This window comes from Aulonocara stuartgranti (assembly GCF_965226115.1).
Source record: "Aulonocara stuartgranti genome assembly, chromosome: 8".
Taxonomy (NCBI): Eukaryota; Metazoa; Chordata; class Actinopteri; order Cichliformes; family Cichlidae; genus Aulonocara; species Aulonocara stuartgranti.
In genome coordinates, this window is record NC_138959.1 from 1,573,520 (window position 1) to 1,600,439 (window position 26,920).

General features: G+C 42.8%; 2 protein-coding genes across 11 annotated transcripts in view; one reads left to right on the forward strand and one right to left on the reverse strand.

The window, feature by feature from the left end:
• Nucleotides 1-26,689, forward strand: part of jakmip3 (Janus kinase and microtubule interacting protein 3) — a 41,723-nt gene extending 15,034 nt beyond the window's left edge. For 2 of the 10 annotated variants that reach the window (XM_082544644.1, XM_082544651.1), the window contains 17 exons: nucleotides 4,092-4,247; nucleotides 7,337-7,474; nucleotides 8,244-8,279; nucleotides 8,436-8,507; nucleotides 10,966-11,070; nucleotides 11,842-11,970; nucleotides 12,058-12,141; nucleotides 16,677-16,739; nucleotides 16,883-16,981; nucleotides 17,058-17,156; nucleotides 20,047-20,106; nucleotides 20,360-20,425; nucleotides 22,276-22,344; nucleotides 22,677-22,754; nucleotides 23,128-23,358; nucleotides 23,439-23,504; nucleotides 23,727-26,689. In XM_082544644.1, coding sequence (XP_082400770.1) covers nucleotides 4,092-4,247; nucleotides 7,337-7,474; nucleotides 8,244-8,279; nucleotides 8,436-8,507; nucleotides 10,966-11,070; nucleotides 11,842-11,970; nucleotides 12,058-12,141; nucleotides 16,677-16,739; nucleotides 16,883-16,981; nucleotides 17,058-17,156; nucleotides 20,047-20,106; nucleotides 20,360-20,425; nucleotides 22,276-22,344; nucleotides 22,677-22,754; nucleotides 23,128-23,358; nucleotides 23,439-23,504; nucleotides 23,727-23,945 — 1,770 coding nt within the window. In that variant the 3' untranslated portion in view covers nucleotides 23,946-26,689. Of the gene's footprint in view, nucleotides 1-4,091; nucleotides 4,248-7,336; nucleotides 7,475-8,243; nucleotides 8,280-8,435; nucleotides 8,508-10,965; nucleotides 11,071-11,841; nucleotides 11,971-12,057; nucleotides 12,142-16,676; nucleotides 16,740-16,882; nucleotides 16,982-17,057; nucleotides 17,157-20,046; nucleotides 20,107-20,359; nucleotides 20,426-22,275; nucleotides 22,345-22,676; nucleotides 22,755-23,127; nucleotides 23,359-23,438; nucleotides 23,505-23,591; nucleotides 23,652-23,726 lie in introns of all 10 variants that reach the window. The other 8 variants (XR_014278520.1, XR_014278521.1, XM_082544648.1 and 5 more) reach the window with 8 other exon arrangements.
• The window catches only part of ebf3a (EBF transcription factor 3a), a 281,532-nt gene that overhangs the window by 227,857 nt on the left and 26,755 nt on the right, over nucleotides 1-26,920 (reverse strand). The gene's annotated exons all lie outside the window — the stretch shown is intronic.

A 26,920-nucleotide genomic window follows, 5' to 3' on the forward strand; every position in this document is an offset into this window, starting at 1 on the left:
AGATTGAAGCTGGGGAGTAAGGTTGTTTGTCCTAGCTGATGTGCTTGGAGAGGTGTATGAATTTCCAGTTTACCTGGTCAAATGGTTTCCTTATGTAGGGTCCTTATGTTGGCTGGTTTAAGAAGTACACTGACAATGGCAGAGTTCATTCTGAATTTGGTTTACCATTCTGAAAAAAGTGGGTGCCAATGTTGATGAAACTTTGCTGGAAAAGCGTCTCGACCTGGGGCTTTATTGTTTGGGAGATGCTGTAGGGCAGGGGTGCCCAATCCCGGTCCTCGAGAGCTACCGTCCTGCAGCTTTTAGATGCATCCCTACTCCAACACAGCTGAATCAAATGGTTTGATTACCTCTTCAGCATGCCATCGTGTTTGGCAAAGGCCTGATAACAAGCCATTCATTTGATTCGGGTGTGTGGGAACAAGGATGCATCTAAAAGCTGCAGGACGGTAGCTCTCGAGGACCGGGATTGGGCACCCCTGCTGTAGGGCTTTGTGAAATTCAGACACTGGAGAGGTGAATCCAGAGCTGTCATTTGTTAGCCGTTTAGTTTCAGTGGATTTATATTGTTAAGAAATTCTTCAATGTCAGCATGGATTAATCTGGGGTGAATATACGTTTCCTAATTATTTGTTGTGCAGTACTGTTCTCCGTTGAATCCTTATAGATGTTTTTTCTTAATTTATCTTTAACTGGTTAGTAAGGAATTTTCCAGATTTATTGCCATGTTTAAAGTTCTTCAAACGCAGCATTTGTGTCAGAAATTGTGTTTTATTATTATTAATTATTTCATTTAACTATAGTTTTAGTTTTCTCAGGTTGTTAATTGTATGTTAATAGGGAGCTTCTAATGATTACATTTTCGGTTCTATTTTATTTGTGTATTATTTTGTCTTTCCTGATTTTCAAAAAAACACCGTTATATTCCTGGAAGGTCATTATTATCTTTCCCACTCTGATGTCCACTGATATGAACACCAAACATCGCAAAGACCAAAATCACTCATGTGTTGTTTGAGAATGTCGGTAGACTTCCAGTTCCTTTGACTCACAGCTGTACTGAGCATATCAATTTGTGGATTAAATACCAGGTTGACGTCTCCTCCTATTATAGGAGTGATGTCAGAGTGATCTGAAAGTGAAGTGAAGATGTAATAAAAAGGAGGGCCTATCAACATTTAGTGATTCATATTTTGAAAACATAAATTAAGTATTATAAATCCACCTTCTGGATCTGTAATACTGTTGCTAATGGTCAAGTTTATTTTTCTGCTAATTAATATGGCTACATGTCTTTGTTTTACCGTATTTACCGCACTATAAGGTGCACGTAAAATCCTTAAATCTTCACAAAAATCGACAGTGCGCCTTATAATCTGGTGCGCCTTATGTATGAATTTTGGTTTGTGCTTACTGACCTCGAACCGGTTTTATGTGGCACACTGTGCTCAAAAATCTGTCAAAAAAAGATTTTTAGTGCCACTTTTTGGAGCATTACGGTTACTGTTGCCAGGAGCCTCGCGGAGTAATACGTACTGTGCTTCAACACAACATTACCGTGTTGTGTGTGTATAACGACTCCAAAATGGCACCCGCGAAGAGACACGCTTACGAAGCGGATTTTAAACTTCGAGCAATTAGTTAAGCAAAAGAAAATGGAAATAGAGCAGCTGCCAGACAATTCGGCATTAATGAGTCGATGGTGCGCAAGTGGAGGAAGCAAGAAGATGACCTAAAACAAGTAAAGACAACCAAAAGGAGTTTCCGAGGGAACACGGCGCGATGGCCGCAGTTAGAGGACAAAATTGAACAGTGGGTTATTGAACAGAGAACAGCAAGCAGAAGTGTCTCTACAGTCTCTATTCGACTCAAGGCTACAGCAGCACGTGACGTGCAGATTAACAACTTTCGAGGGCGACCTTCTTGGTGCTTCCGTTTTATGAAAAGGCATAATCTCTCAATCCGCACAAGAACTACTGTCTCACAGCAACTGCCAAACGATTACAAAGAAAAGTTGGCCATTTTCCGCACCTACTGCCAAAATAAGATCACTGAAAAGAAGATCCGGCCAGAACACATCACTAGCATGGACGAGGTCCTCCTTACCTTTGACATCCCCGTGAACCGTACTGTCAAGAAAACAGGGACCAGTACGGTATCTATACGCACCACAGAGAACGAGAAGTCATCCTCCACTGTAGTTCTGGGCTGCCAAGCTAATGGCCAGAAACTACCACCCATGGTCATTTTCAAGAGGAAGACTTTGCCAAAAGAAAAGTTTGCGGGCGGCGTCATCGTGAAGGCTAACTCAAAGGGCTGGATGGACGAGGAGAAGATGAGCGAGTAGCTGAGTTTATGTCAAGAGACCGGGTGGCTTTTTCCACAAATCTCCGTCTCTTTGGATCTACGACTCCATGCGCGCCCATCTCACCGAGGCTGTCAAAACCCAAGTGAAGCAAACTAATTAACATTGTATGTGACAAACCTCAGAGCGTTCATGTTTAAAGTAACTGGTGGGGTGTTGAATGTTCGCTAAATCGCTGTGTGTGTGTCTGTCTGCTTGTGTATGTACCTGTGCTGTGTGATTGTGAAGTAAATCACAGCATTGGAGGCAGAGCAAATACAATGAGTGCAGAGAGAAATGGTGTGAAAACTGAGATGTGCAGCCACCAATGAACCATTCGCAAGTGACGTTATATCAACAACAACAAACAAATAGAGGGGAATTTAAGAAAAAACAACACGAGAAAACAGGCTGTGGTCATTAAACCAGCATGAATTGTTCTGTGTAGACATGTCTATTAAACAGGGGAAAAGGATATGGAAAAGAATGAGAAAGAGGCCTTAGTATAGCTACAGATGGTCTAGTCACGATAAAGCTGCCACTGATGCACAGTTTATAGACCACAGTGACAGCTCGGGAGCCTCCGTGGATGAATTTCTTTCAGATCAGGAACAGGACTTTGCATTGCTCCAGGAGCTCTTTGAGAAACCGAAGTTTGTTGCTGTCAGCTCCCAGCCATGGCTCTACACCAGCTCTTTCTGTTTAAAGTTTTCCAATTTGGACACAGTTGGTCTGGGTCTGCGTCCATCAGCTTGCTTACGTCCCAGATGATGGACATAATGGAAGCTGATGTTTTACCATGTGGAGTTTGAGGTGGATCTAGATGTAATGTCTCACTGTAGTTTGCAGGTCCTTTGCTGCCTTCTCTAGGATGCCTCCAGGCCTAGCATGCTGCAGGCCTGGAGCTCGACGACAGTTTCCTTGATTTTTTTTAATTTTCGTCTGAGATCTGGGTCATACCGTCGCTGAGGGATTACCCCGACTCTCCCCGGCCACAGCAGTGAGTGTGTTCACCTGCGGCTGGCTGAACTCCACGGACTTACGCAGCACCTGAAAGTCTTTATGCAAGATTTCCAGTGGGGGCAGGTATATGTCAAAGCTCGATGGTTTTTTTTTATCTATGGACACCAAAATCTCCATCATGTTGCTAGTCTGAGGAGAAGCCCGTTCCAAACATGTTTCCTTTGCTGCTGGATGGAGTCAGTGTCTTGTTTCCCCTTAACAATGGACCTGAAACACTTGCAGGTATACTGCTTCTACTGTCCCGGTCTTCTTTGTGGTCCTCCAGAGTGCTTAAGTTGGTTGAAACACAGTTTTCAAGCTGTATAGGAGTAAGTTGGCAGAGAAAGCTAGTGACTGAAATGTTCTCAATCAGTAGCACGCCCGGTGAGATTCACGCTGGGTCTCGTGTTAGCTCCTCCTTCCCTTTATTGTCCTAACTCTAACCCAGGCTGATCCTAACTAATAAGGCAGCTACACCTGTAGAGGGTAATGTTAAGTAAATTAATTGTTACATTCCACCTTATGCAGCTAATGAACCGCAACTCATGCAGTGCCTCTCCAGCCCAGGAAACAAAATATGGAGCTTGAAATGAGACCGTAAGCTTAATGGACTCCAATCATAAGAACTACAAACACTGTAGGGCACTGTCACCCTAATGTTATCTTACCTGGGGCTAATGAATTACTTGATAAAATCCTTTTCCTCTTCCTGCCTGTATGTTTTTATTTTTCGTGTGTTCTGCAGTTGAAGCGCCTGAGAGAGGCCGAGAGTCAGTTTCTTCCTCTTCTGGACAAGAACAAGCGTCTGAGCCGCAAAAACGAAGAGCTGGCTCTAGCGCTGCGTCGACTCGATAACAAGCTTCGCTTCGTCACCCAGGAGAATCTGGAGATGGTAACTATGGTAACCTCTGACTCTAACACACCCTATTCTGTATCAGTCAAACTGGTGATGGTGTTGGAATTGATGTGATGTCCAGCTTCCACACGCAGTTACTGCTTTTTACCAGCAGGTGTCAGGATTCACTCACACTTCAGGGTTTAGGTACTTCGTTGACAACCCAATTACAAGACTGAAGTTTAATTTGTCATTTTATTTGGATCTTTCACCTCTTACACCAATGATCCAAAAGATTGAATGATCCCGATTATAAACCAGGATGCTGCTGGAAGGCTCTCGGCCACGCTTGACCCTGGCAGGACTCTTGGTGTCTTGTAGAATAGAATAGATCTGTATTGTCACTGTTACAAGAACAATGAAACACAGTTTGGCATCTCTCCGTTGGCAGGATGTAGATTTACATTCAGTTTTTGGATAGGAGAGGAAGATAAGATAGACATAAGTTTAAGGGTACCTACTGAGGGAGTGTGTGTAACACACAATAGCGTAACACAGGCTACACAGTAACACAGGCATTTACACAAAAAAGATATGTACAAGTTATACATACAAAGGAGTACATACGCATACACACATACATACCTACCTATATACACAAACATATACACAGATATATACGTACGTTTTAACAATTAATGTAAATCTATCTCATATACAGGGACGCCTCTGAAACAAAGTGTCGTCCATTCTTCAAATTTCTGTCCCTGGATAAATGAAAATATTCTGAATTTTAGGAAATATTGTCGCAAGTTAGAACGTTTATGGAAGGCTTCCAAGCTCGAGGTTCATGGGATACATCTCAAGGAATCAATTTCCTCACTTAATGACATGATTAAAAAATGCTAGAACTGAATTTAAAAAAAGAACCATCCCAAAGTGTTGTTCGATATCCCTCATGTACCAGTCTATACTAAATCTGATTGTAATGAATTTTTGAACTATTTTGTAAATAAAGTCGCTGCCATCAGGTCTATTATCTCTCCATCATCCTCTCAGTATCACACTGAAAATATCAAAATGATCATCTGTGTCAAAGATCTTGGAAAAAAGAGTTGCAGAACAACTGAACAACTTTTTGGAGAAGAACAATGTTCTGGACATTTTCCAAGTCTGGTTTCCACAAATTGCACTCGACTCAATCCACTTTACTTACAGTGTGTGGTGACATGTTGATGGCAGCAGACTCTGGGGAGTGCTCGTACTGGTTATACTGGTTCTCTCCTCAGCTTTTGATGCTGTTGATCACAGCATCCTGATAAATAGGCTAAAGGACTTGTTCAGGATTACTGGTGTTGTTTAAAATGGTTTATGTCGCATCTATCTGAGAGATCTTTACTGTCTGTATGAATCATGTGTTGTCTGAAACATCAGCTCTGCCTTCTGGGGCACCTCAAGGATCTGTTTTAGGTCCGATTCTCTTTTTGCTGTATATCCTCCCTCTAGGCCAAATTATCATCTCCATGCTGATGACATTCAGTTATACTGTTAAGCTTCTGAGTTTTATGAATTGCCTTGTTTAAATAATTGTCTGTCAGAAATCCAACAATGATCAAATGACAATTTAATCACAACTTTGATTTTTGGTCCTGACCATATAATCTCAGAAATTAAGCAGCATATCAGTTTTTTACGCCCTCCTGTTCAATCGAGTCTCAGAAACTTGGGCATCATATTTGACAGTACAGTGTGAATCTTTCCAAACAACTAGTCCAGAACTGTTTTTATCATCGAAGAAACATTTGTCAACTCAGACTACTGGTGTCAAAGACAGAACCTGAGATGATTCATGCTTTTATTTCTTCTCGTTTGGATTATTGTAACGGTCTTTGTGCTTCCAACAAATCTGCTCGGGATCGCCTTCAAACTGTACAGAATGCTGCGGCGAGACTTTTAACTGGCACTGACAAGAGGTCACACATTACTCCAGTTCTGGCTTCTCTTCACAGGTTGCCAGTAAATTTTAGGGTTCATTTTAAAATTTTAGTCGTAACTTTTAGAGCTCTGCATGGTGAAGCTCCCCAGTCCATCTGACCTGTTGAAACCTCATGCTCCATCCCGAGCACTTAGGTCTTCAGGTCAGAAGTTACTGTTGGCCCCATGTACTGGGTTCAAAACAGGCGCCGAGGCTGTGGAACTCTCTTCTGTTGGCTTTACGGTGTTTAGACTCAATTGACTCTTTTGAAAAGCAGCTGAAGGCATTTCTATACAAGCTTTTAATTCATTTTCTCATTGTTTTATATTTTATTTAGCACTTTGTGATTTTTATCTGTGAAAATACATTTTACTTACTTTTACTTACTTACTGTAATGGAAATTACACTTAAACGGGAAATTGTTATAGTTAGGGCTGTGCGATATGACCAAAATCACATATCCCTATGTAAGACAAAAATTTAACATTTTCTGTAAATTCTGTGAAATTTGGTCCACTCAACTTGCGTGAAGTGTTTTCAGCTGGGCGTCGTTTACCTGGAGTCGAGTGTTACATAAGTTGAAACGGACGCAATTTTCTTTATGGGCTCTTTCTTAGCTTATCGTCCGTAAACACTCTTGTCCGAAATACTTTGCAGTTTATTTTGAAAAATCTCAACAGGATCTTCAGCTTTATTGTGAAAGGTTTATGTGGAAAATAAACAAGCCACACGATGGTTTTACCATCGTTGTTGGTAATGACAACGCATAAAAACAGTCACTTGTCCACTGTAGTGTGGTTATATTAAATATAAGAGAAAAATAGAGCTTTGGGAAATTCTACCGTGACCATCAAAACCATGAAAAAATATTGCTGAAAACTGTTTATTTTACCACAAAACAAACGATAGCGTAATATGAAACCATAGACGTTTTTATATCGTTACATCGAACAGCCCTAGTTATAGTATACTTTATTCAAACACAGTGAAACAGTGCTGCATCAGCTGCTGAGCATTTCTTCCACATCTATTCATTTTAGTTATATTTCTATATGAAAGAAAAGACAACCCATCATGGCCGAGCACTTGGTGACAGTGAGCATGAAAAACCATCAAACAGCAATCGAATACTTTAGCGTACCATTGCTATGGTAACAGCCATGCTTTTGTGGTCCACAGAGGAGGCCAAGTTCATTAAATGATCTGGACCGCAGCCACTCCACCAGTTACCATGGTTACAGTCAGGACGAGAGAGAGATGGAGTTTCTGCGGTTACAAGTCCTGGAGCAGCAACACATCATTGATGACCTGTCCAAGGTACCCATACTACTGATTCAGTTCAATTCAGTTCAGTTTGTATAGCGCCAAATCACATCAGTTGCCTCAAGGCGCTTTATGTTGTAAAAGAAATACCCTACAATAATACAAATAAACCAGAGTAAATCTCAACAATCATATGACTGCCTATGAGCAAGCACTTTAGCGAGAGTGGGCAGAAAACACTCACTTTTAACAGGAAGAAACCTCCAGCAGAACCAGGCTCAGGGAGGGGCGGGGCCGTCTGCTGTCAACAGGAAGAAGCCAAAGATTAATAATAACTAGTAATTAAATGCAGAGAGTTGTATAAAAACATAGTGAGTGAAGAAGAAACACTCAATGCATCATGGGAGTCTCCCAGCAGCCTAAGGGAGGATTCAGGGTCACCTGGTCCAGCCCTAACTATATGCTTTAGCAAAAAGGAAAGTTTGAAGCCTGATCTTTAAACAATCCAGGGTCTACCCTGTCTCCTGCCCTAAGACAGCTGTGATAGACTCCAGCCCCCCCTCCCCCCCACGACCCTGAATTGAATAAGTGGAAGAGGGGGATGGATGGATGGACACACATAAGCCCATATGTGTTCATTCATAGTTTTGATGCCTTCAGTGAGGAACCACAATGTGAAAAAACCCATTAAGTGAGCAACTGTGTCCATACAGACGACAAGTAATACTGTTACTGCTCCTACTAGTACTACACACACTCACACATTTATACTTGTACTACAGTTCAGTACTTCACTGTAATAAGACTTAGTTTGTGTTTACAGGCTCTGGAGACAGCTGGTTATGTGAAGAATGTGATTGTAAGTATTGAATCGTACCAGTGTTAATACAGTTGTTGGTGTGTCCTGTGTGATGGATTGTGAGCTTTGTATCGAACATGCATAGAATCAGTGATAACCCTGAGAGTAAGATCTTTCTGTTAATAGTGAAACATGCTGCTGTCTGTCTGTCTGTAGGAGAGAGACATGTTACTGAGGTACCGGCGTCAGGAATCAGGGAGGAGGAAACGGACCTTCAGAGCCTGCAGGGTGAGGCCAGGCCTGTACCCCGATATTTCTTTGTTTGTGTGTAAGAGATGTGCAGAGAAGTGTATGACGAAGCCAGGTTAATTCTTTAGCGAGCTGTTTACCTATTGAATCTCCATGAAAACCGAGGCTGACCAGCTTACCTGATCAGAAGCAGGTGATCCTCAGCATTTCTTTCATGTGCAGAACGCTTTCAGTGTTTTGTGTGCAGCTTGTTCCTGAAAGCAGCAAATGAAGCCCTGCTGCAAAGCTCCAGCAGCTCAGACTGAATATGCATCCCATTATGTAAAGTGAAGTTGGAGCGACGTCTTTTATAAGTCATTTTTGGACCTCCAGTTTTGGTCCACTGAGAGGGTCCACTGTAAAACCAGGTGACAACTTTTTTTTAAATGTCTGCTTAATGTTGTCGTCAATAGAAACGACATGTAGGGGCTATTTATGGCACATTGAGGAGGATGGAAACCTCAACGTTTACATTTGCTGGAAACCCACAAACACAGACCAGTACCTACTCCCCACTTGACTTCCACCACCCTCTGGAACACAAACTTGGGGAAATCGGGATCCTGCAACCCTGGAAAAACATCCCCTCTAAGCCAGAAGGGGAAACAAAGGAACACACATGTAAAGAAAGCTCATAAACATGTGGTTATCCCAGCTGGGCTTTCATCAAATCAACTAAGATGCACAGCAAAGACGGTCAGACACCAACTAGAGAGGATCAGAAGGACAAACAGAACAACTGTCATCCCTCATGTGGCAGGTTTATCAGAGAAACTCAGGAGAGTCTTCTCCAAGCACGACATCCCAGTGTACCCAGCCACACACTCAGACACAAACTGGTTCATCCCACACACAACCTCAACAATGTAGCGTAGCTGTACAGTGTAGGGAGGAGTGCTCAGACCTCTACACTGGAGACACCAAACATCCACTTTATAAACGCACAACATAGAAGAGCCACCTCCACGGGACAAGGCTCGGCTGTACTAAAGGACAAAGGTCACTGCTTTAAGGATGCAAATGTTCACATGTTGGACAGAGAGGACAGGTTTGAAAGAGGAGTAAAAGAAGCATGTGTGTCCACTGTGAACGGCTATCTTTGAACAGAGGGCGGGGCTTACCACACCAACTGTCTGCCATCTATAATCCAGTTCTGAGATCCTTCACAGAGACCTTAACGCCCACTCACATGGGTGAGTTGATCTCAGTAGGTCACATGACTCACGATGGTTCAGCTAAGGTTCAAGGTTCAAGGTTCTTTATTTGTCACATGCATAGTTATACAAGTATAACACACAGTGAAATGTAGCCTGACACGCTCCTCGACATGTGCAAAAATTGGGGGGGGGGTGTAGAGGAAGAACATTATATATATATATATATACACATAGTATATACACTGGGTGAATGTGCAGTAGTAGCAGCAAGCAGGTGAATTCTGTACATTAATATGAATAGACATCTGACTATTTTACAGGATAGACAATATAAACATATTTAAAATTAAAGGAATTGAAATGTACATTGTGCCTTGGTTTAGTGTCTGGAAGAGTCCTGACTCAGTCAATTATAGATGATGTGAGAGGGCGGGTGTGTGTGTTTAGGGCACGGATGGCTTGGGGATAGAAGCTCCTCTTGAGTCTCTCTGTCCTTGCCCGGAAGATGCGGAACCTTCTACCAGATTGCAGAAGTTGGAACAGTTTGTTGCCTGGATGGGACGGGTCCTTCAGTATCTGCGCTGCTCTAGTCCGGCATCTCCTGGTGTAGGTGTCCTGAAGCGGGGGGAGAGCAATCCTGCAGCAGCGTTCTGCTGTACGGATCACTCTCTGGAGAGCTTTTTGGTCCTTCACACAGCTGTTCCCGAACCACGATGTCATGTTCTGTGTGAGGATGCTCTCTAAATGCTCTCGCTAAACCTCTGCTAATAGCAACTACACCTTTTTTCACACTTTGGCTCCTGTGATGAGGGTAATGATCAAATAAGGGACACGCCACTATTTGGTTTTACAGCTGAAGAAGCGTCTTGGATGAAACTTGAAACATCTTCAAGAAACTTAAACGAGTCCAGTCGCTTGTGTTTTTACAAGCTCCTTAAATTAAGTCACCATGGTGACAGACATTCAGTGTTTTCTGAATAATGATTGAAATATTAAAAGGTCACAAACTAAACGTCGTTTACTAATTCAGAGTCTTCTCCTGTCACAGCTCCAAATTAAATTAGCTTTGACCAATCAGGTTACAGCCCAGTCATCAGATTTCGATGATTTCATGTAAACATACTGAGAGCTGGTTGGACCAACTCTGGTCAGCTCTTCTGGACCAGAAATCAGATCTTTGATGATCTGTAAAGCATCCTGAACTGGGCGTGATGTAGAAAAATGGAGGATGTCTTGATGGTGTTATGGCACTTTGTGGTGGGTTTTCAGAACTACGTTGTGTCTCTGTGTGTTGCCTGCAGGTCATTGAGACGTTTTATGGCTATGATGAAGAGGCGTCTGTGGATTCTGATGGCTCGTCTTTGTCCTTTCACACTGACAGAACTCCAGATACTGAACCAGACGAGGTACGCACACACACATACACACACCCACTGTTTCCAAAGGTGAGGACATCCAAACGTGTCCTTAAGTCCAGTGGGATGTAAAAGGAAACAGCTGGTAGTTTCTGACTCTTGGAACAGACAGCGCTCAGCCTTTGATGGAGAGCCGACAGAAAGACAAAACCTTCAAAGATCCACCTTTGCTAGATTTTAAATAATAATTCATATAGTAACAACAAAACATCCTTCAGGTACTTTAAGTTGTAACCTGCTTAAGCTGCCAGTGTTTATAACAGGGGTGTCCAACTCCAATCCTCGAGAGCTACAGTTCTGCAGCTTTTAGATGCATCCCTACTCCAACACAGCTGAATCAGATGGTTGGATTACCTCTTCAGCATGCCATCAAGTTTTGCAAAGGCCTAGGAACAAGCCATAAATTTGATTCAGGTGTGTCGGACCAAGGATGCGTCTAAAAACTCTCGAGGACTGGAGTTGGACACCCCTGATCTATAAACAGTTAACTGCATCAGTCCTAATAGAGTCATTAAATTAAAAACAGAGCTGAGTTTATTTCTGAAATAGCTTTTAAATCGGAAGTGGCACGATATTAGCCATGTTTTTTATACGTCCAGCAGCGACTTGCAAGTGTCTGATTGGCTGATATGTGTGTAGTTGTGCATGATTGGTTGTGCTATCTGTATTACGTTTCATGATGACAGCAACAATGAGAGCTTGAGACTGTTTCAGTTACTGCTCTGACTCGCTGGTCTGAAGTTGGGGTTTTGTGTGTTTTAGTTATGCGTGCATGAGGAGGCGGAGCTTCGTTACCGTCAGCTGACTCAGGAGTACCAAGCGCTGCAGCGAGCGTATGCTCTGTTAGCGGAGACGAGTGGCGGAAACTACGATGCAGAGAAGGAGATCAAGGTGACCCCGGTGGGGGCACAGAGGGCTGCATTAGCTGCAATGAAGCAAGGCACTAACAGGTTGACGGTTGTATTCTTTGTGTTTCAGACCAGAGAGCAGCTGCTGAGTGAGATCAGTCGATACCAGAGCAGAGTTTCAGATCTGGAATCAGCGCTGAAGCAGCAAGGACTGGTAACATGCAAAACTGTTGAGTTTCTAAAACGCAGAAAAATTACAGAAGGATAAAACCAAGAGGAGGCAGGTGAATGAGAATATTATCTGCATTCTGATTGGTTCTAGGCTAGAATCCTGCAATAAAGGGGTGTGTCTTCAAGCTAATCAAAGAACCAATCAGAGCCATACAGAGGTAGAGTAAACTACAGTTGTACTCCATAGAGAGCCAGCAGGAGGCACAGCTGTGATACAGTCTCCACTCACAGTGACAGGCAGGTCGTATCTCCTCCTCGAGCTCTGACCTTAACGTCTGGAGAAAGAGGCAAAACCTTCATGTTGGTGCTTGGTGGGTGTAAAACCTCCACATCCAACAATTTGGTGTGTCCAAAGCACTGTTTTTCCTGTAGGTTGAACCTCTACTGCACATGCCCAGAGTTACACAACATTACAGCTCCATCAGCTGCCATTTCTGCTGGTGCAAACGGTTGGAGAGGTAGTTCAGGAGAGCACGCCCTGACTTTTCTTTTTCTTTTTCTCTCATAAATATGGATAAAGGTGAGAGGAAATCTTTGAATGCTTGACCAGATCCATGTTCATCCTGAAGATCTGTTAGACCAGGGGCCAGCAGCCTTTCTGATGAGTGCCATCTAAAATTTCCTCAGAAGTCAATGTGCATTAGCAATAAATTTAATAACGCTCTATATGAACAGTTACACGCTATATAGAACAACTTTATAGAACTAGAAAAATTTGCATTTCCTGCGAAAATGCTGTGTGGATGCTGTAACGCTGAAGCTGTCTGCTGAAAATAGCTGAAAAGTTGCACCAATGGTAATAACTTTGCAAAAGCATAGGAACTTAGCAAAAATGTAATTACTTAGCAGAACTGCAATAACGAAGAGGAAAAATAATACTTGGCAGAAATATTTTAACCTAGAAAAAGTTGCATTTCCTGCGAAAATGCTGCATGAATGCCATGTAGGGGAATCTGCTAAAAACAGCTGAAGAAGTAAAACTATGTCCTGAAAGTAGGTGAAGAAACTGAAAAGAAACGGAATGTTGTGCTGCGGAAGTTTCTGCTGAAGAATCTGGAATTTTTCCCGAAAAGGAATGAAAAAACTAATAATTCTGCTGAAAAGGGGTGAAGAAGCTGAAATTTGTGTTGATAAGTTTAACTGTTACCTGAAAAAAATGTTGCCATAGGCGGGATTCGAACCCGGGCCTCCCGCTCTGAGAACGGCTACTCATCTCACTGAGCTAAAACACAGTTCACCCTGGCAAGCAAAATCAATGACCACACTGATAATTTGGTCCATTCGTTTCAATGGGACAAAAAAATTGCATAAAAATGTAATATCTCAAAAAGTATATGAGCACCAAAAGTCATAGCAGGAAAGAGCAGAAATAGCAGAATTTTTAAAAGTTTGAATGGTGAAAATCAGATAAAAACTGTGGGACTAGTTAAGTGCCAGAAAACGTACAGAAGTAACTAGAATATAGTGGAATAGAGAATAAATGGTAAATGGCCTGTATTTATATAGCGCTTTACTAGTCCCTAAGGACCCCAAAGCGCTTTACATATCCAGTCATCCACCCATTCACACACACATTCACACACTGGTGATGGCAGCTACGTTGTAGCCACAGCCACCCTGTCGCACTGGCAGAGGCGAGGCTGCCGGACACTGGCGCCACCGGGCCCTCTGACCACCACCAGTAGGCAACGGGTGAAGTGTCTTGCCCAAGGACCCAACGACCGAGACTGTCCAAGCCGGGGCTCGAACCGGCAACCTTCCAATTACAAGGCGAACTCCCAACTCTTGAACCACAATCGCCCATAAAGAGCGAAATAAAGAGAAACAGGAACTCAATAGTGTGGATGCTGTAGGAATCCACACAGTTATATTTGTTAGCACTTACTGAGAGGACGGACGCACGCTCCACTTGACTGTCGTGTCTCTCATCCTCTCTGTTTTTCACATAATGATGTTATCCTATAACCTCGCATGTGATTGGCCACAATATGGAGGGATTGGAGCATAGCTGAGCAACTGTGTGAGAGCTGAGCAGCGAAAGGAGGAGCCGGCTCTTGTTCATGGGAGTCGACTCTTCTGATTCACTGCAAAGCACTCTGTAAGCACGGCTCTTCGAGCTGATGCTTTTGCGCATGACACATTATCGAACGTTACGTTGTGTGTCATGGACACTGTTGACTCCAGAGGCAGAGCCAAACACTTTATACACCCGGGGCTTAGGCCTAAAGGGTAGTATGTGTAACACTGATGAAGCGCTAATGAATTAATACAGGCTAGGTACTGAGTGAAATATTAGGTTATTATTAATCAGAAGATTTAGGAATGCTACTGGAGCTGATGGGCAGTAATTAATAAATACACACAACACAAAATGCTTTTGCAGGTACCATGTATTTAATCGAAAGCAAAGAAAAATAACAAGAAAAAAAAAAGTTCCCCATAAATAACACATGTTAACATCAAAAACACTGATCCACACTGAAGTCAATGAGTTTTATCTGAATGTCCATGAGAGATGTCCAAGCGCTATTGTCCATAAACGGGGGAAATGGTGTGTATGATTGTGGAAATCAGTGTATTCGGAAAATGGGGACAGAGCGTCATCTTTGATAGCTTCCTACCAGTCCAGTGGAAGCTTGAATGCAGAATGAGTCCTGCTCCTAGCCGTTCATTGGCTCACCATCCTTTTCCATACCCAAAAAGGTTCACCTGGCCTGCATTAAATAAACAAGGCCAATAAGAAATCACAAGAATAACACAAAAATGTCAGCCAGTTAAGCTAAATACATTCTTGTTCCTGTGTACACAATTTATAAATAAATAAACAAACCATATATTTAACCAATAAGGATTTAACTAAAACATTTCAACTGCTATATACATATTATATAGCTTCACAACATTTGTTATTCAACAACTATCAGTCAATTCAAAAATCAAATTGTTTGGACCGGCAGCAGCCAATTAGTGTCAGCACACCGGTGTTGGCACATAAGGACGCTGTCATAGCCTGTCAACCACGTTGATTAGCTGCGTATATACGAATGTGAATCGCATCATTGGCTGGACTGTGGGATAAGGTGGCATCGTTCCCATACGGGAGCAGCCAGTCACTGACTAACACTGCAAAACAGAATTGTTGAAGTTTTAATTTTAATTTCAATTCAGGTTAGATTATTTTTTTTGTGCGCAACGCAGATTTTCTGTGTGCAGAGACCGTGCCAGCAGTTGCAATTGTGCACATGCGCAGCTTGGAGTGTAGTGTTCTGTAACAAGTAGGGGTGCAACGATACACAAAATTCACGGTTCAGTTCAGTTTGATACAAAAAATGTTCATGCCTTTTTAATTTGTCATTTATTAAAATTATAAATATATATTTTAACTCAAACGTAGAGTTTTTAAATTTAATGTTGCTGAAACAACAAAGTAATAAAATAAATCTATCTGCTGGAGAAATCACTCATCTTTGGAAAAGAGAGTTTATTACAGAGAAATGTCTCTTTCCAAAATAAAAGCTCTACTATCCGCTTCTTCTGGGCTATATTCTCAGCAGCATATTAAACATATCAGGTCCCCATAAGGAGAATCCTGTGCTAACGGCTGTCTAAATGACTCGGGTAAAGTTTGTAGCATGCTGCTTGTTGTTTTTGTCTGCTTCCACTTGTCTTTGCACTAGGATGATGTCGGAGTAAATGTGCAGTCATATTCGTTGTGTTCCCACTAGTGCTGTCAGCGTTAATCTGAAATGACGTTAACGCCACAACACGGCAAATCTCCGTTAACGACCTACCGCGGATCGCCCCGTGCATGGGGCTGGACGGCCAACACGTTAACGAGCTAACTGCGCTAACACACTAGCTCCCACCCATGTAATTGAGCATTGCATGGCACATGCAACATACTGTTTTACTTTAGTCCATGACGCGCTTACCTTCAGGGTCATACGTCACATGAAAACCAAAATAATTCCAAAGGCCAGATCTGAATGAGGGTGGGGGAGGGTCAGTTTGCCATGTTGCAACGAGCTTAGCTTCTGTCTGCTAGCTTGCGCTGCGCTCAGTGAATCTGCGTTCGACTACTCCGCCTAGGCTGCACTGTCGAGCGCAGATCCACTGAGCGCTCAACACAGACAGCATCGTCAGAAGGAAAGTTGATAAAATAAATTACAAATGTTGTATTGTTCGATACCTGTGCGTACCGAACCGAAAGCTCTGTATGAACGGTTCAATATCGATACGAGTATCGTTGCACCCCTAGTAACAAGGTAAACAAAAATTAAAAAAAAAATAAACATACAAGTATAAAAGCTAAACAAGGTATAAATAGACTAAGAGTCATGATGAGAGGTATGCAATCCTGAATAGATAGTTTTCAATATATATCTGAACATATAACAGCAAAACCAGTGGTTCTCTGTGGAACACAGCCGAACACGTGTGATGAGAACAGAGAACAGGTCTGAAAACAGATCACACGATCACAACATTGACAGTGCGGTCGCTCTGTCTGTGTCTCAGGACCTGAAGTGGGTGGAGGAGAAGCAGGCGTTGTATCGGAGGAATCAGGAACTGGTGGCGAAGGTGAATCGCATTTGTCAATCGTGACGTCTCAGTAAATATACACACAAATTCTTCTGAATCAAAAAGAACAACTTGCATTTGGTATATTTGGTATTTGGCTGAAAATAGACTTAATGTCACACGTAACAACGGATGGTTTGCAGGTCAGGCAGATGGAAGGTGAAGAGCTGCGACTGAAAAACGACATCCAGGATGCCAAAGACCAGAACGAGCTGCTGGAGTTCAGGATCCTGGAGTTAGAGGTGAAAACGTTGCAGATGCCAGTAACAGCATCTCAAACTTCCAGACGTTTACCTGTGATTTCTGTTTGCTGTTCAGGAGAGGGAGCGGCGCTCACCCGCCATCAATTTCCAACAGCTCCATTTCCCTGAAGGCCTCAGTCCTCTACAGGTTTACTGTGAGGCAGAGGGAGTCACTGTGAGTACATCCGTCAGTACACCTGAGTGCACCTGTAAATATCTCTGAGGGGTGCACTGCCAGCATATTCAGCATATCCAGGCTTTCGCTGTGTTAGCTGGCTGAACTAAGCTACACTTTCACTGTTAAACTGGGCCTGAAAGGTGCGTTTGATTTGTCATTTCATTCTCTTTACAAATGGATCAGCTGAGCTCCTTTTGCTCCAGTGAGAGGAGTTATTAGAGGAATGCTGACAGAGCTATAAAAATGTAAAAGAAAATAAAGTGCTGCAAAAACGATGACAGCAGCGCTGCAGAAGATTATTGAATTTGTGATCATCAAGCAGCAGTGAGATAAATCTATTATAGCCATCCGTTTTCTTTATCCAATTCAGTGTTGTGGGGGGACTGCAGCACATCCTCGCTGTCATAGGGCGATGGGCGGGGTACACCTGGACAGGTCACAGGTTTGTCACTGGGTTAATACAGAGACAGACAACCATTCACAGCTTTTTATTTCTAGGGTTCACGCTGCATCTGTGAACCCTTAGGCGCTGAAGTTTGGTCAGTGTTCAGTCACAGACGTAGAAATTAGTCTGTCACAGATTCAAGGGTCAAACCGCCTCCAAACACAAGTCGTCGCATTCACATCAGAGGCCGGTAGAGTCGCAGCAGCAGATCTGGATTAAGAAAAGCTCAGGTTGGAGTTTAGAACAAACATCCCTGTGATGCAAGATAACTAAAAATCATCCTCAACATGTCGATGCTGTTTGTGCTGAATACCCCTGAACACACCTTTAACCTGTTTCTTGGTGCACTGAAGTAGTGTCCCGTCTGAAGCCTCGACATAATAAGTCTTTGACACCATTGGACCTACTGTCTGATTATTAACACCATGCCGTGTACTGGATCAATCCGGCGCCCGTTGCTCGGTCAGGCCCCTTCCAGGGGTGGGGGGCTCAGTCCCCTCTTCGGTTGGCGGCTGCTGGCGGAGCCTGTGGCGATCTCGCCACAATGGTGATGTACGCAGCTGCTCCTCCGGTGCTCTGGGGGGCCTCTGGATGTCTGGGATCATCTCCATGCCTGCTTCATGGCTCGCAACACCTACTATTACAAACAAACAAGCTTTGTCAGTAATAGCCCTTTGGTCCATGGCTTTGGTCCCTTTGGACCCTTAGTGGATACTGGGTGGGAATCGAACTTGCACCTCCCACTCCAAAGTGGGATGTGTAGTCTTACCACTACACTATCCAGCTGCACTTACATGGAGGAACCTTATGAATACAAGTGCGCTTGCACACACAGGTGTTCACACCTGAGTACCTGTTTGTCCACACCTGTGTTCACAGACACACACTTCTTCCTTGGCTGCTGCCTCCATGCGTTGTCGTTGTGTGCTGCTCCGCTCAGTTTTTATTATTTACTGTTAGTTCTGCTTATCTAGGTTGTTGCTGTGGTCTCCCTCCTGTGTTGTTCTCTTTCTGCCAGCAGGTGATCCAGCTGATCTTTTCTCTCTGTCGCGCTTCCCCTCTGCTTTTCTTTCCCTCTCCTTTTTTGGAAGGTTGCTTGTCTTTGTCTTTCCCTTTTCTATCCACGGGTCCTGTCTGTTCCAATTGTAATAACTTAAAAGAATAAATAATTAATAAAGATCAATCAAGTGGATGAATAATGATCCACTTGGAAAAATAAATCAGGTGGGCATCACCAAATTTCCCCTTGTGGGACAATTAAAGGATTGTTCTATTCTGTTTCTCTTGGCCTTCAAACTATAATTCATGTTGCCAGAGTTCTCTGAGCTCCCTTTCGTGTCCAAAGTCCTGGAGAAAATTGTCTGCGTCCAGCGCCAGGCTCAAAGCGCTACACAGCACTGAAACTATGCCTTTAAAAGTTTTTAATGATCTTTTATTAATGCCATTTAAGTGCTTTTAGACCTGAGCACTGCATTTGATAAAGTGGGTCATGGTGTTGTAGTGTCCAGACTGCTGTGGGTATTAAGGCACCTGCCCTTGATTGGTTTAGATTCTATTTAAGCAGCAGAATGTTTTCTGTCAGGTTCATCCATCCATCCATGTGGAGTCCCTCAAGGATCCACCCTTGGCCCAGCATTTTCTCCTTTCACATGCTCCCATTAGGCTCTGTTTTCAGAAAATATGGATTCTCTTTTCACTGTTTTGCTGATGATTCACAAATCTACTTTCCTCTTAAAAAGAATTCTACAGACTTTGAAAGTGTGCGTGACTGTCTTCATGATATTAAATCATGGCTGGCATTAAATGTTTTGAATGTGAACAATCAAAAAGCTGAGATTGTCCTATGTGGACCTTCTGACCCTCGTTCTTCTCTTAAGGGTGACCTTGACCCTCTGGGAAAAGCAGAACTGCCTTTGCAAAATTCTGGGAATGTTATTTGATGTTTCTTCATATTGAGAAACTGCTGTTAAAGGCTTTGAGAGAGTAGCTAATGCGAGTAATTGATCCAGACCTGGCAGCAGCTCTCTCATCTTCAGCTCTCGCATGTTTACGTGTGCTCCTGACAGGCAGGCGTAAACGCGACCGTATTTCCCCGTCTAGGCTTGTTTGCGTTCTGGCTTCCAGCACGTTATAGAATTGATTTTAAGATGTTATTGCTTGTTTTTAAGTCTCTAGGTGGATAAGCTTCGCCGTACCTCTCTGATCTTTATCTCATGCTATAAACTGAAGGCTGCTTCTGACTGAAACACAGGAGGGGCCTTTGCTGTGTGTAAACTTCGGAACAGTTTGCTTCTTCAAATTAGGGTCTCTCCATCTGAAGACACATCCTTACTCTCTAGCTTTTAATTGTGACTGAGTTGTTTTGCTTTTGTGTCTTGCCGTCTACTTGTGTGTGTTTATTTTTTCACTGTGTAATGGTTGTTTTTGTGATTTGCCGATCAGGACATTGTGATGAGTGAGCTGATGAAGAAGCTGGACATTCTGGGAGATAACGCCGTAAGTGTATGTTGAATTTATTTTGTACATGTCTGTGTCACTGAAACATGTGATCCATGTAATCCGCTTGTGGCTTCACGTGTGTTGAATGTGTGCATTTTGTAAACATGCTGTTTAGTAACCGTGGTGACACGTTCCCTGTTTCATTAGTGAGTCCTTTCTGATGATCAGTGAATAAATCTGAGTTTGTGTCGGGACAACAATACTTTCCATGTTGAGCGTGTTGTTTATATATTGCTGACATGTTGTTTTTCTGTAGAATCTGTCCAATGAAGAGCAGGTGGTGGTAATACATGCCCGGACGGTACTCACTCTAGCAGAAAAGGTGAGCGTCCCACCTGTCAGTTCTCAGAGAGCTGAGGTTTCTGCTCTCTGACAGGATGCAGATAAAGTTTCTTATTCTTTGCACCTCTCAGAGTTATTGGCACAGGGAAAAAGCAGGTTCGCATAGTGAGATTGAGGACGTGGAATAACTGACGGCTCATCAAAGTTTACATAAGATCAGTCCGATCTCGTAAAGTTGCTGTTGATCTCGGCAGGTATCAGGTGAACAGTCAGACAGCTCGTCGCTATTGTTTCACAAAGTTGTTTGCTCTGTCTCTGCGAGGTAACAATATGAAATGTGTGCACATGCAAAAATACCATGTGATTCAAGAAACATGAACACCAGCTAAGTTGGCTCTTACCATCATGTGTTTGTTAATGGACTAGAATAAATTCAAACAACAGGTACTTTGCATGTCTGCAGGATAGGGCTGCCATGATTAGTCGACTAGTCACGACTGATTTAATAGTCGACGCGTCGTTTGAAGCTTTGTAAGATCGCAAAAGACGCAGGAATAAGTAGCAGGATTTAAGAGTGTAATAACGGACTGAAACAGAAGATGGCAGCACTGCATGTACAAGGATGCCAGCTGCCGTTAAACCCCGAAGAAGAAGAAGCTGTGTCCCAGAATTCATAGCGCGGCCCAGCTCAGTTTCCAACAATGGCGGCAGCTAGTTAGTTTTAATGTTACTCTTATTATTCTTTCTGGGTCACAAAATAAACGTTTAACATATTTTCAGGCGAGAATGTAGCTGTGTAAACCTCAAATATCTGCTCAGTTTATCAGGACACCACATATTTTCAAAAGCGCTCCGACGTTTTCGGAGACGTCTGTTACCCACTAGCTCGATAGCTAGCCGGGGGCTAGGTCACTAGCGCCGTGAGAACACCGGACTCCCCGCAAATCGTTTTCAAACCCACCGCCGTCTTTCGCTACTCAGGTTAAACATGATATATGAGTCACTTAGATAACTTAAACATGTTGTTGTTTGGCTTTTTTTTAGTATTTATTTGTTCCTGAGTAAATCGGTTTGGCTGAGATTAAAGTTATAGTTTTTACACAGCTGAATAAACGTCAAGCAGACAGCTGATTATCAGAAGTGTGAGATGCTCCAGAATTTACTCCGGTGTCCTGTTATATTTTAGAAAGCAAGGAGTTTATTAAACTTCACCGAAACAATCTGCAAATTTCATTAAAATTATAATATAATAAATAATATAATAAACTATCATCTTGTCTTTATTTTTAGTTAGCACCTTAAACACTTAAAGCTGTAAGCTAATGATAGTTATATAAGAGCAGATGCTGCTGGTGCAATAAGCTGTACGTTTTACGTCCAATGGATGATGATCTGATTAGTCGACTAATCGCAAAAATAATCGGTGAGTAGTCGACTATCAAAATAATCGTTTGTGGCAGCCCTACTGCAGGAAGATACAGAAAAACAGAAAAGTGTCAGAAACATTTAAAAACAAGTCTTTAGGTGAGATTTAAAGATGCTGAGTGTTGATGAGGTTCCCAGATTCTCCAGCATCTGTGGGTCAATAAAAGCTTTGAAAAGTAGTACTCAGTATACTCTAGTATCCCGTGACACAGCCCGGTCCTCGTCGTTTGTTCATATGCGTCACCTGAGGCTCCTAAACTGTTTGTTTGGGATGAACGAGTTCAGGTGAGAAACAGTTCACACAAATCTGTGTGAACTCTGTGAATAAAGCTGAACATACACAGAAATTTAAAGATGAACTTGGATTGATGAGGAGGACAGACAGTGCACAATCAATATCTGCTTTACGACCAGCCTGTCTCTGTCTACCTGTCTGCTCACCTGTCTCTCTTTACCCCCTTTCAGTGGCTGGAGTCCATTGAAGTGACAAAATCGGCCCTGCAGCAGAAAATGTTGGACATCGAGAGTGAGAAGGTGAAAGACAAAGTGTATCTGGTCTCTGTTGGGACTTTTTTCTACTTGCTGAAATCATGTGATCTGATCTGTGGTCTGGTCAATGACACTAGATCCATCTGAATTATGAGGCTAAAATAAGTGCTCTGTGGTGAGTCGGTCCAGTAAGAAGAGCGTGGTGATCGCGAGCTGGACAGGAAGCTTTTAGTTTCAACTCTTTCATATGTCGGAGTCTGTTTGTACAGAAAACATTAAAAGGCCTTAGCGGTTTGTAAAGCAGCAGTATCCATGTTGGGAAGTTGTTGTCTGGGGTAAATAAATGTGGTGCCAGTGAAGATGCTGTTGTTTTCTAGGAGCTGTTCAGTAAGCAGAAAGGTTACTTGGATGAAGAGCTGGACTACAGGAAGCAGTCGATGGATCAGGCCCATAAGGTCAGTGAATAGCTGAACCTGTACTGTGGAGAGGTCAACCAAATAACTGAGAGCAAGTCTTTGAGCCTGTTCTGATATCATTGGCCCGTTGATCAGTGGGCTGTGATCAATGGTTGTCAATCTATGGCCATGACAATCTGCATATTAATGATCAAGGAAATGACTTCACGGCCCGTTGTTTGTTCAGTGGTGCTCGTTTCAGTCATTGTGCAAATGTCCTGTTTATAAAGTTGGGGAAACCTGCACCTGGATGAGTGACAAAACGTTTCTCCCACTGAAAACATCCAAATGAACAGGATCAACATTTTGGGATTTCCTTAGCTGGATGATTGAGCAACAACAATGACAGCGCAAAAATGTTTCTTTGATCCAGAGGATCCTGGAGCTGGAGGCCATGTTGTTTGAGGCTCTGCAGCAGGAAGAGGAATCCAGGATAGAGGGATTAAAGATGGAGGGTCGACTGTCTGAGAGTCTGACAGAGGGAGAGCGAGAGGAGCTGAGGAGAGCCATGGACCAGTGGAAACGAACTGTGATGTGTGAGCTCAGAGAGAGAGATGCCCAAATCCTTCGAGAGCGGATGGAACTACTGCAGCTCACCCAACAGGTAAACCACTGAAATGAGCACAGGTACACTATTATGATTTCTCCTTTGTAGTCTGTAATCAATGATGTTGTGTTTGTCAGAGGAACAAGGAGCTGGAAGAATTTATAGAAGCACAGAAACGACAGATTAAAGAGCTGGAAGAGAAGGTAAAGACAAATCGAACAGAAACATGTATGTAAAAAACTGCTTCCTCTGACATCGACAGATTCTGCACTGCTTTCTTCTTCTTTCAGTTCCTTTTCCTGTTTCTCTTCTTCTCTTTGGCCTTCATCCTATGGTCCTAACAGCAGCAGGTTGGTCACACTTTCCCAGGTGTGCAGAGTTTACCTGTTGGATCTCTGTGTAGTAAAATGTTTGCTCTGCTTTAGTGTGTGCAGACCACCACAGTCCAGCAGCTGAGTGGCCAGGTCAGCTCAGTCTGGATCAGACCAGGAGGACCTGAAAGGATTCCTGGAACCAGCAGCTCACCAACCGAGGGTCTATGGGTTCTCTGTTGCCAGCCAATCAGAGCAGAGCCCAGCTGTCAGCTGGCTCTCAAACTATCCTGTTACACGTTCCTAGAATGCCACTGTGCTGTCTCACAATGACTGATGGCTTCGTTTCAGCTTGCTGATGTTCAGCTAAGTAAAAGAGTCTGGCCCAAACTGGTGTTGGACTCTTACTAGCTAAACTAGGTGACACCCTATATGATTAGCTTAGGTCGCTGATTTTGAAGTTGTCAGATGGGGTTGGTTCAGTAACCTGTGACAGAGCTGAACCTGAGCTCAACAGAGTTAGGCTGAAGAGCAAAATCTCTATAAGAACTAGACATAAAAACATCAGAAACCAGCCTGACAGAAGTTTAGTTCAATAATTCTTTGTTCTGATTGGCTGTTCCACCTGAAGAGCAGACAGTGAATTTAGCTCCTCCCGCTTTATTCACAGAGCTAAGGTCACACCTGGTTCGTCTGCAACAGAAGAAGGACCTCCACAATGTCAGGAGGTCTGTTAGGAGATAAGAGTGAAGTGAAGTGGTCCAGATAGACCCGGTTAACCAGGTCCACATAAACCAGGTTCACTGGCGTCCGGTTAAATACTGCATCGATTTCAAGATACTTTTGTACACATTCAAGGCTACCCATCATCTCTCACCTTCATACCTCTCTGACCTGGTTCAAATCACCATTCCTTCTCCGTATCTCAGATCCTCCTCCTCTCTTTCTCTTCCATCCCTTCCCCCCGACTAGCCACCGTGGGGCGCAGGGCTTTCTGTTGCTCTGCCCCCGACTTTGGAACATCACTTCCATCCCTCTATATAAGTCCAGACTCAAAACTCACCTATTCACATTAGCCTATTCCACATAAATCTTTCCATCCTGCTACTTTAATTTATTTGATCTATTTGCTCAACGTTTTATCATTATTATTTTGTAAATTGTTATGTTTGTTGTTGTTATTGCTTGTGTACAGTGTCCTTGAGTGTTTTGAAAGGCGCTTTCTTAAATAAAATGTATTCATTCATTCATTCATTATTCATGAGGTCCAGATAAACCAGGTTAACCAGGTCCACACAAATCAGGTTCATGAGGCCCAGATAAATCAGGATCAGGAGGTCAAGATAGACCAGGTTTACTGGGTCCAGACAAACCAGGTTGATGAGGTCCAGACAAACCAGGTTCACCAGGTCCAGGCAATCAGAATCAGAAAGGGTTTTATTGCCAAATGTTGAGCAGGTTTACAACATTAGGAAATTGTTGCGGTGCTTCAGTGCAAACATGCTGTTATAAATACTGTTATAAATACTCAAAGGAGCTTGCAAAGAAAAGCGTCTGGACTTCTTTAAGTTGCTTTAAGTTGCTTGAAGACGTTTCACCTCTCATCCGAGAAGCTTCTCGGATGAGAGGTGAAACGTCTTCAAGCAACTTAAAGCAACTTAAAGAAGTCCAGACGCTTTTCTTTGCAAGCTCCTTTGACTACGATGACCTGGATGACTGAGAACCTTCACAGACATACTGTTATAAATACTGTTATAAATTAAGCTTAAATAGACATGAAAATAAAAATGAGAATAAGAATTAAAAGTGCTAAGTAGATAGATATATACATGATATATACATGAGTGCAGGTGGTGATCAGTGCAAACATGGAATGATGCAGTGAACACAGCGTAGGGTCATGTGTTAGTGGTGGGAACAGTCATATGGTTATTGTTCATGTGTCCAACAGCAGAGGGGAAGAAACTGTTCTTATGGCGAGAGGTTCTGGTGCGAATGGACCGGAGCCTCCTGCCTGAGGGGAGCAGGTCAAACAGACTGTGTCCAGGGTGAGAAGGGTCAGCTGAGATCCGAGCTGCACGCCCCAGTGTCCTGGAGGTGTACAGGTCCTGCAGAGATGGGAGTCTGCAGCCAATCACCTTCTCAGCAGAGCGCACAACACGCTGCAGTCTCTGTTTGTCCCTGATAGTGGCTCCAGCGTACCACACGGTGATGGAGGAGGTGAGGATGGACTCGATGATTGCAGTGTAGAATTGCAGCATCGTCCATGTTGGCAGGTTCAAACCAGGTTCAGGAGGTCCAGATAAACCAGGTTCACCGGGTCCAGACAAACTAGGTTGATGAGGTCCAGGCAAACTAGGTTCATGAGGTCCAGACAAACCGGGTTCAGGAGTTCCAGATAGACCAGGTTCAGGAGGTCCAGATAAACCAGGTTCAGGAGGTCTAGATTAACCAGTCTCACCGGGTCCAAACAAGCCAGGTTCATAAGGTGCAGGCAAACCAGGTTCATGAGGTCCAGAGAAACCAGGTTCAGACTGTGTTTAATTTGATGGAGAGAAGCACAGCAGTGGTCTCTGACCTTGAGGTGCTAGATATCCTGGATTTAGGTCCTGGAAATGACTCCCAATATGTTTCTGTTCCTAAATCCATATCTAAATAATGTCACAGAACTAAAACTAAACTATATCACAATATATAATATATGATTAATTAGTATTACATGAAATGATGCACCTTTTCACTTTACACTGAAGTTACCGGATATTGTTAAATAAAAAGTTTAATTATAAAAAAGCTAAAGACTTTGTATTTTGGTTAATACCTACATTACATTAATATTTTTAAAGCTTTTGTTTCTTTTGGGTTTCTGCCAGCAACCGTATTTGACTTCAAATTCTGCACTTTGTCATTTTGACCATTTACCATTTCTCTGAGTTATCCTCAGTGTTCAAATGAAGCAGTATCAGAATCTGTTGTTTTAAAAGTTGCATCCTGCTGTTGTACTTTTATTATTCCAGATGATATTTTTCTATCCCTGCTGTGAGTCTAAACACTGAACATCTGAAGAGTTGGCGATTAAAAATGGAAACCGAACAAGGAGCAGTCTGTGTTTTGTTGCTTATGTTGGATTATTGAGTCCAAGTGCATTTTCACCAGAATAATCCAATCCAAATCAGTTCAGCATCATTCAAAGACCAGTAATTCACAACAACAGTCAACTAAATATACTTTAATAAGGTAAAGACGACACAAAATTAGTCAGAGCACCTATATAAGCATCAATGGTGACAGTGGGAAGTAAAAACTAG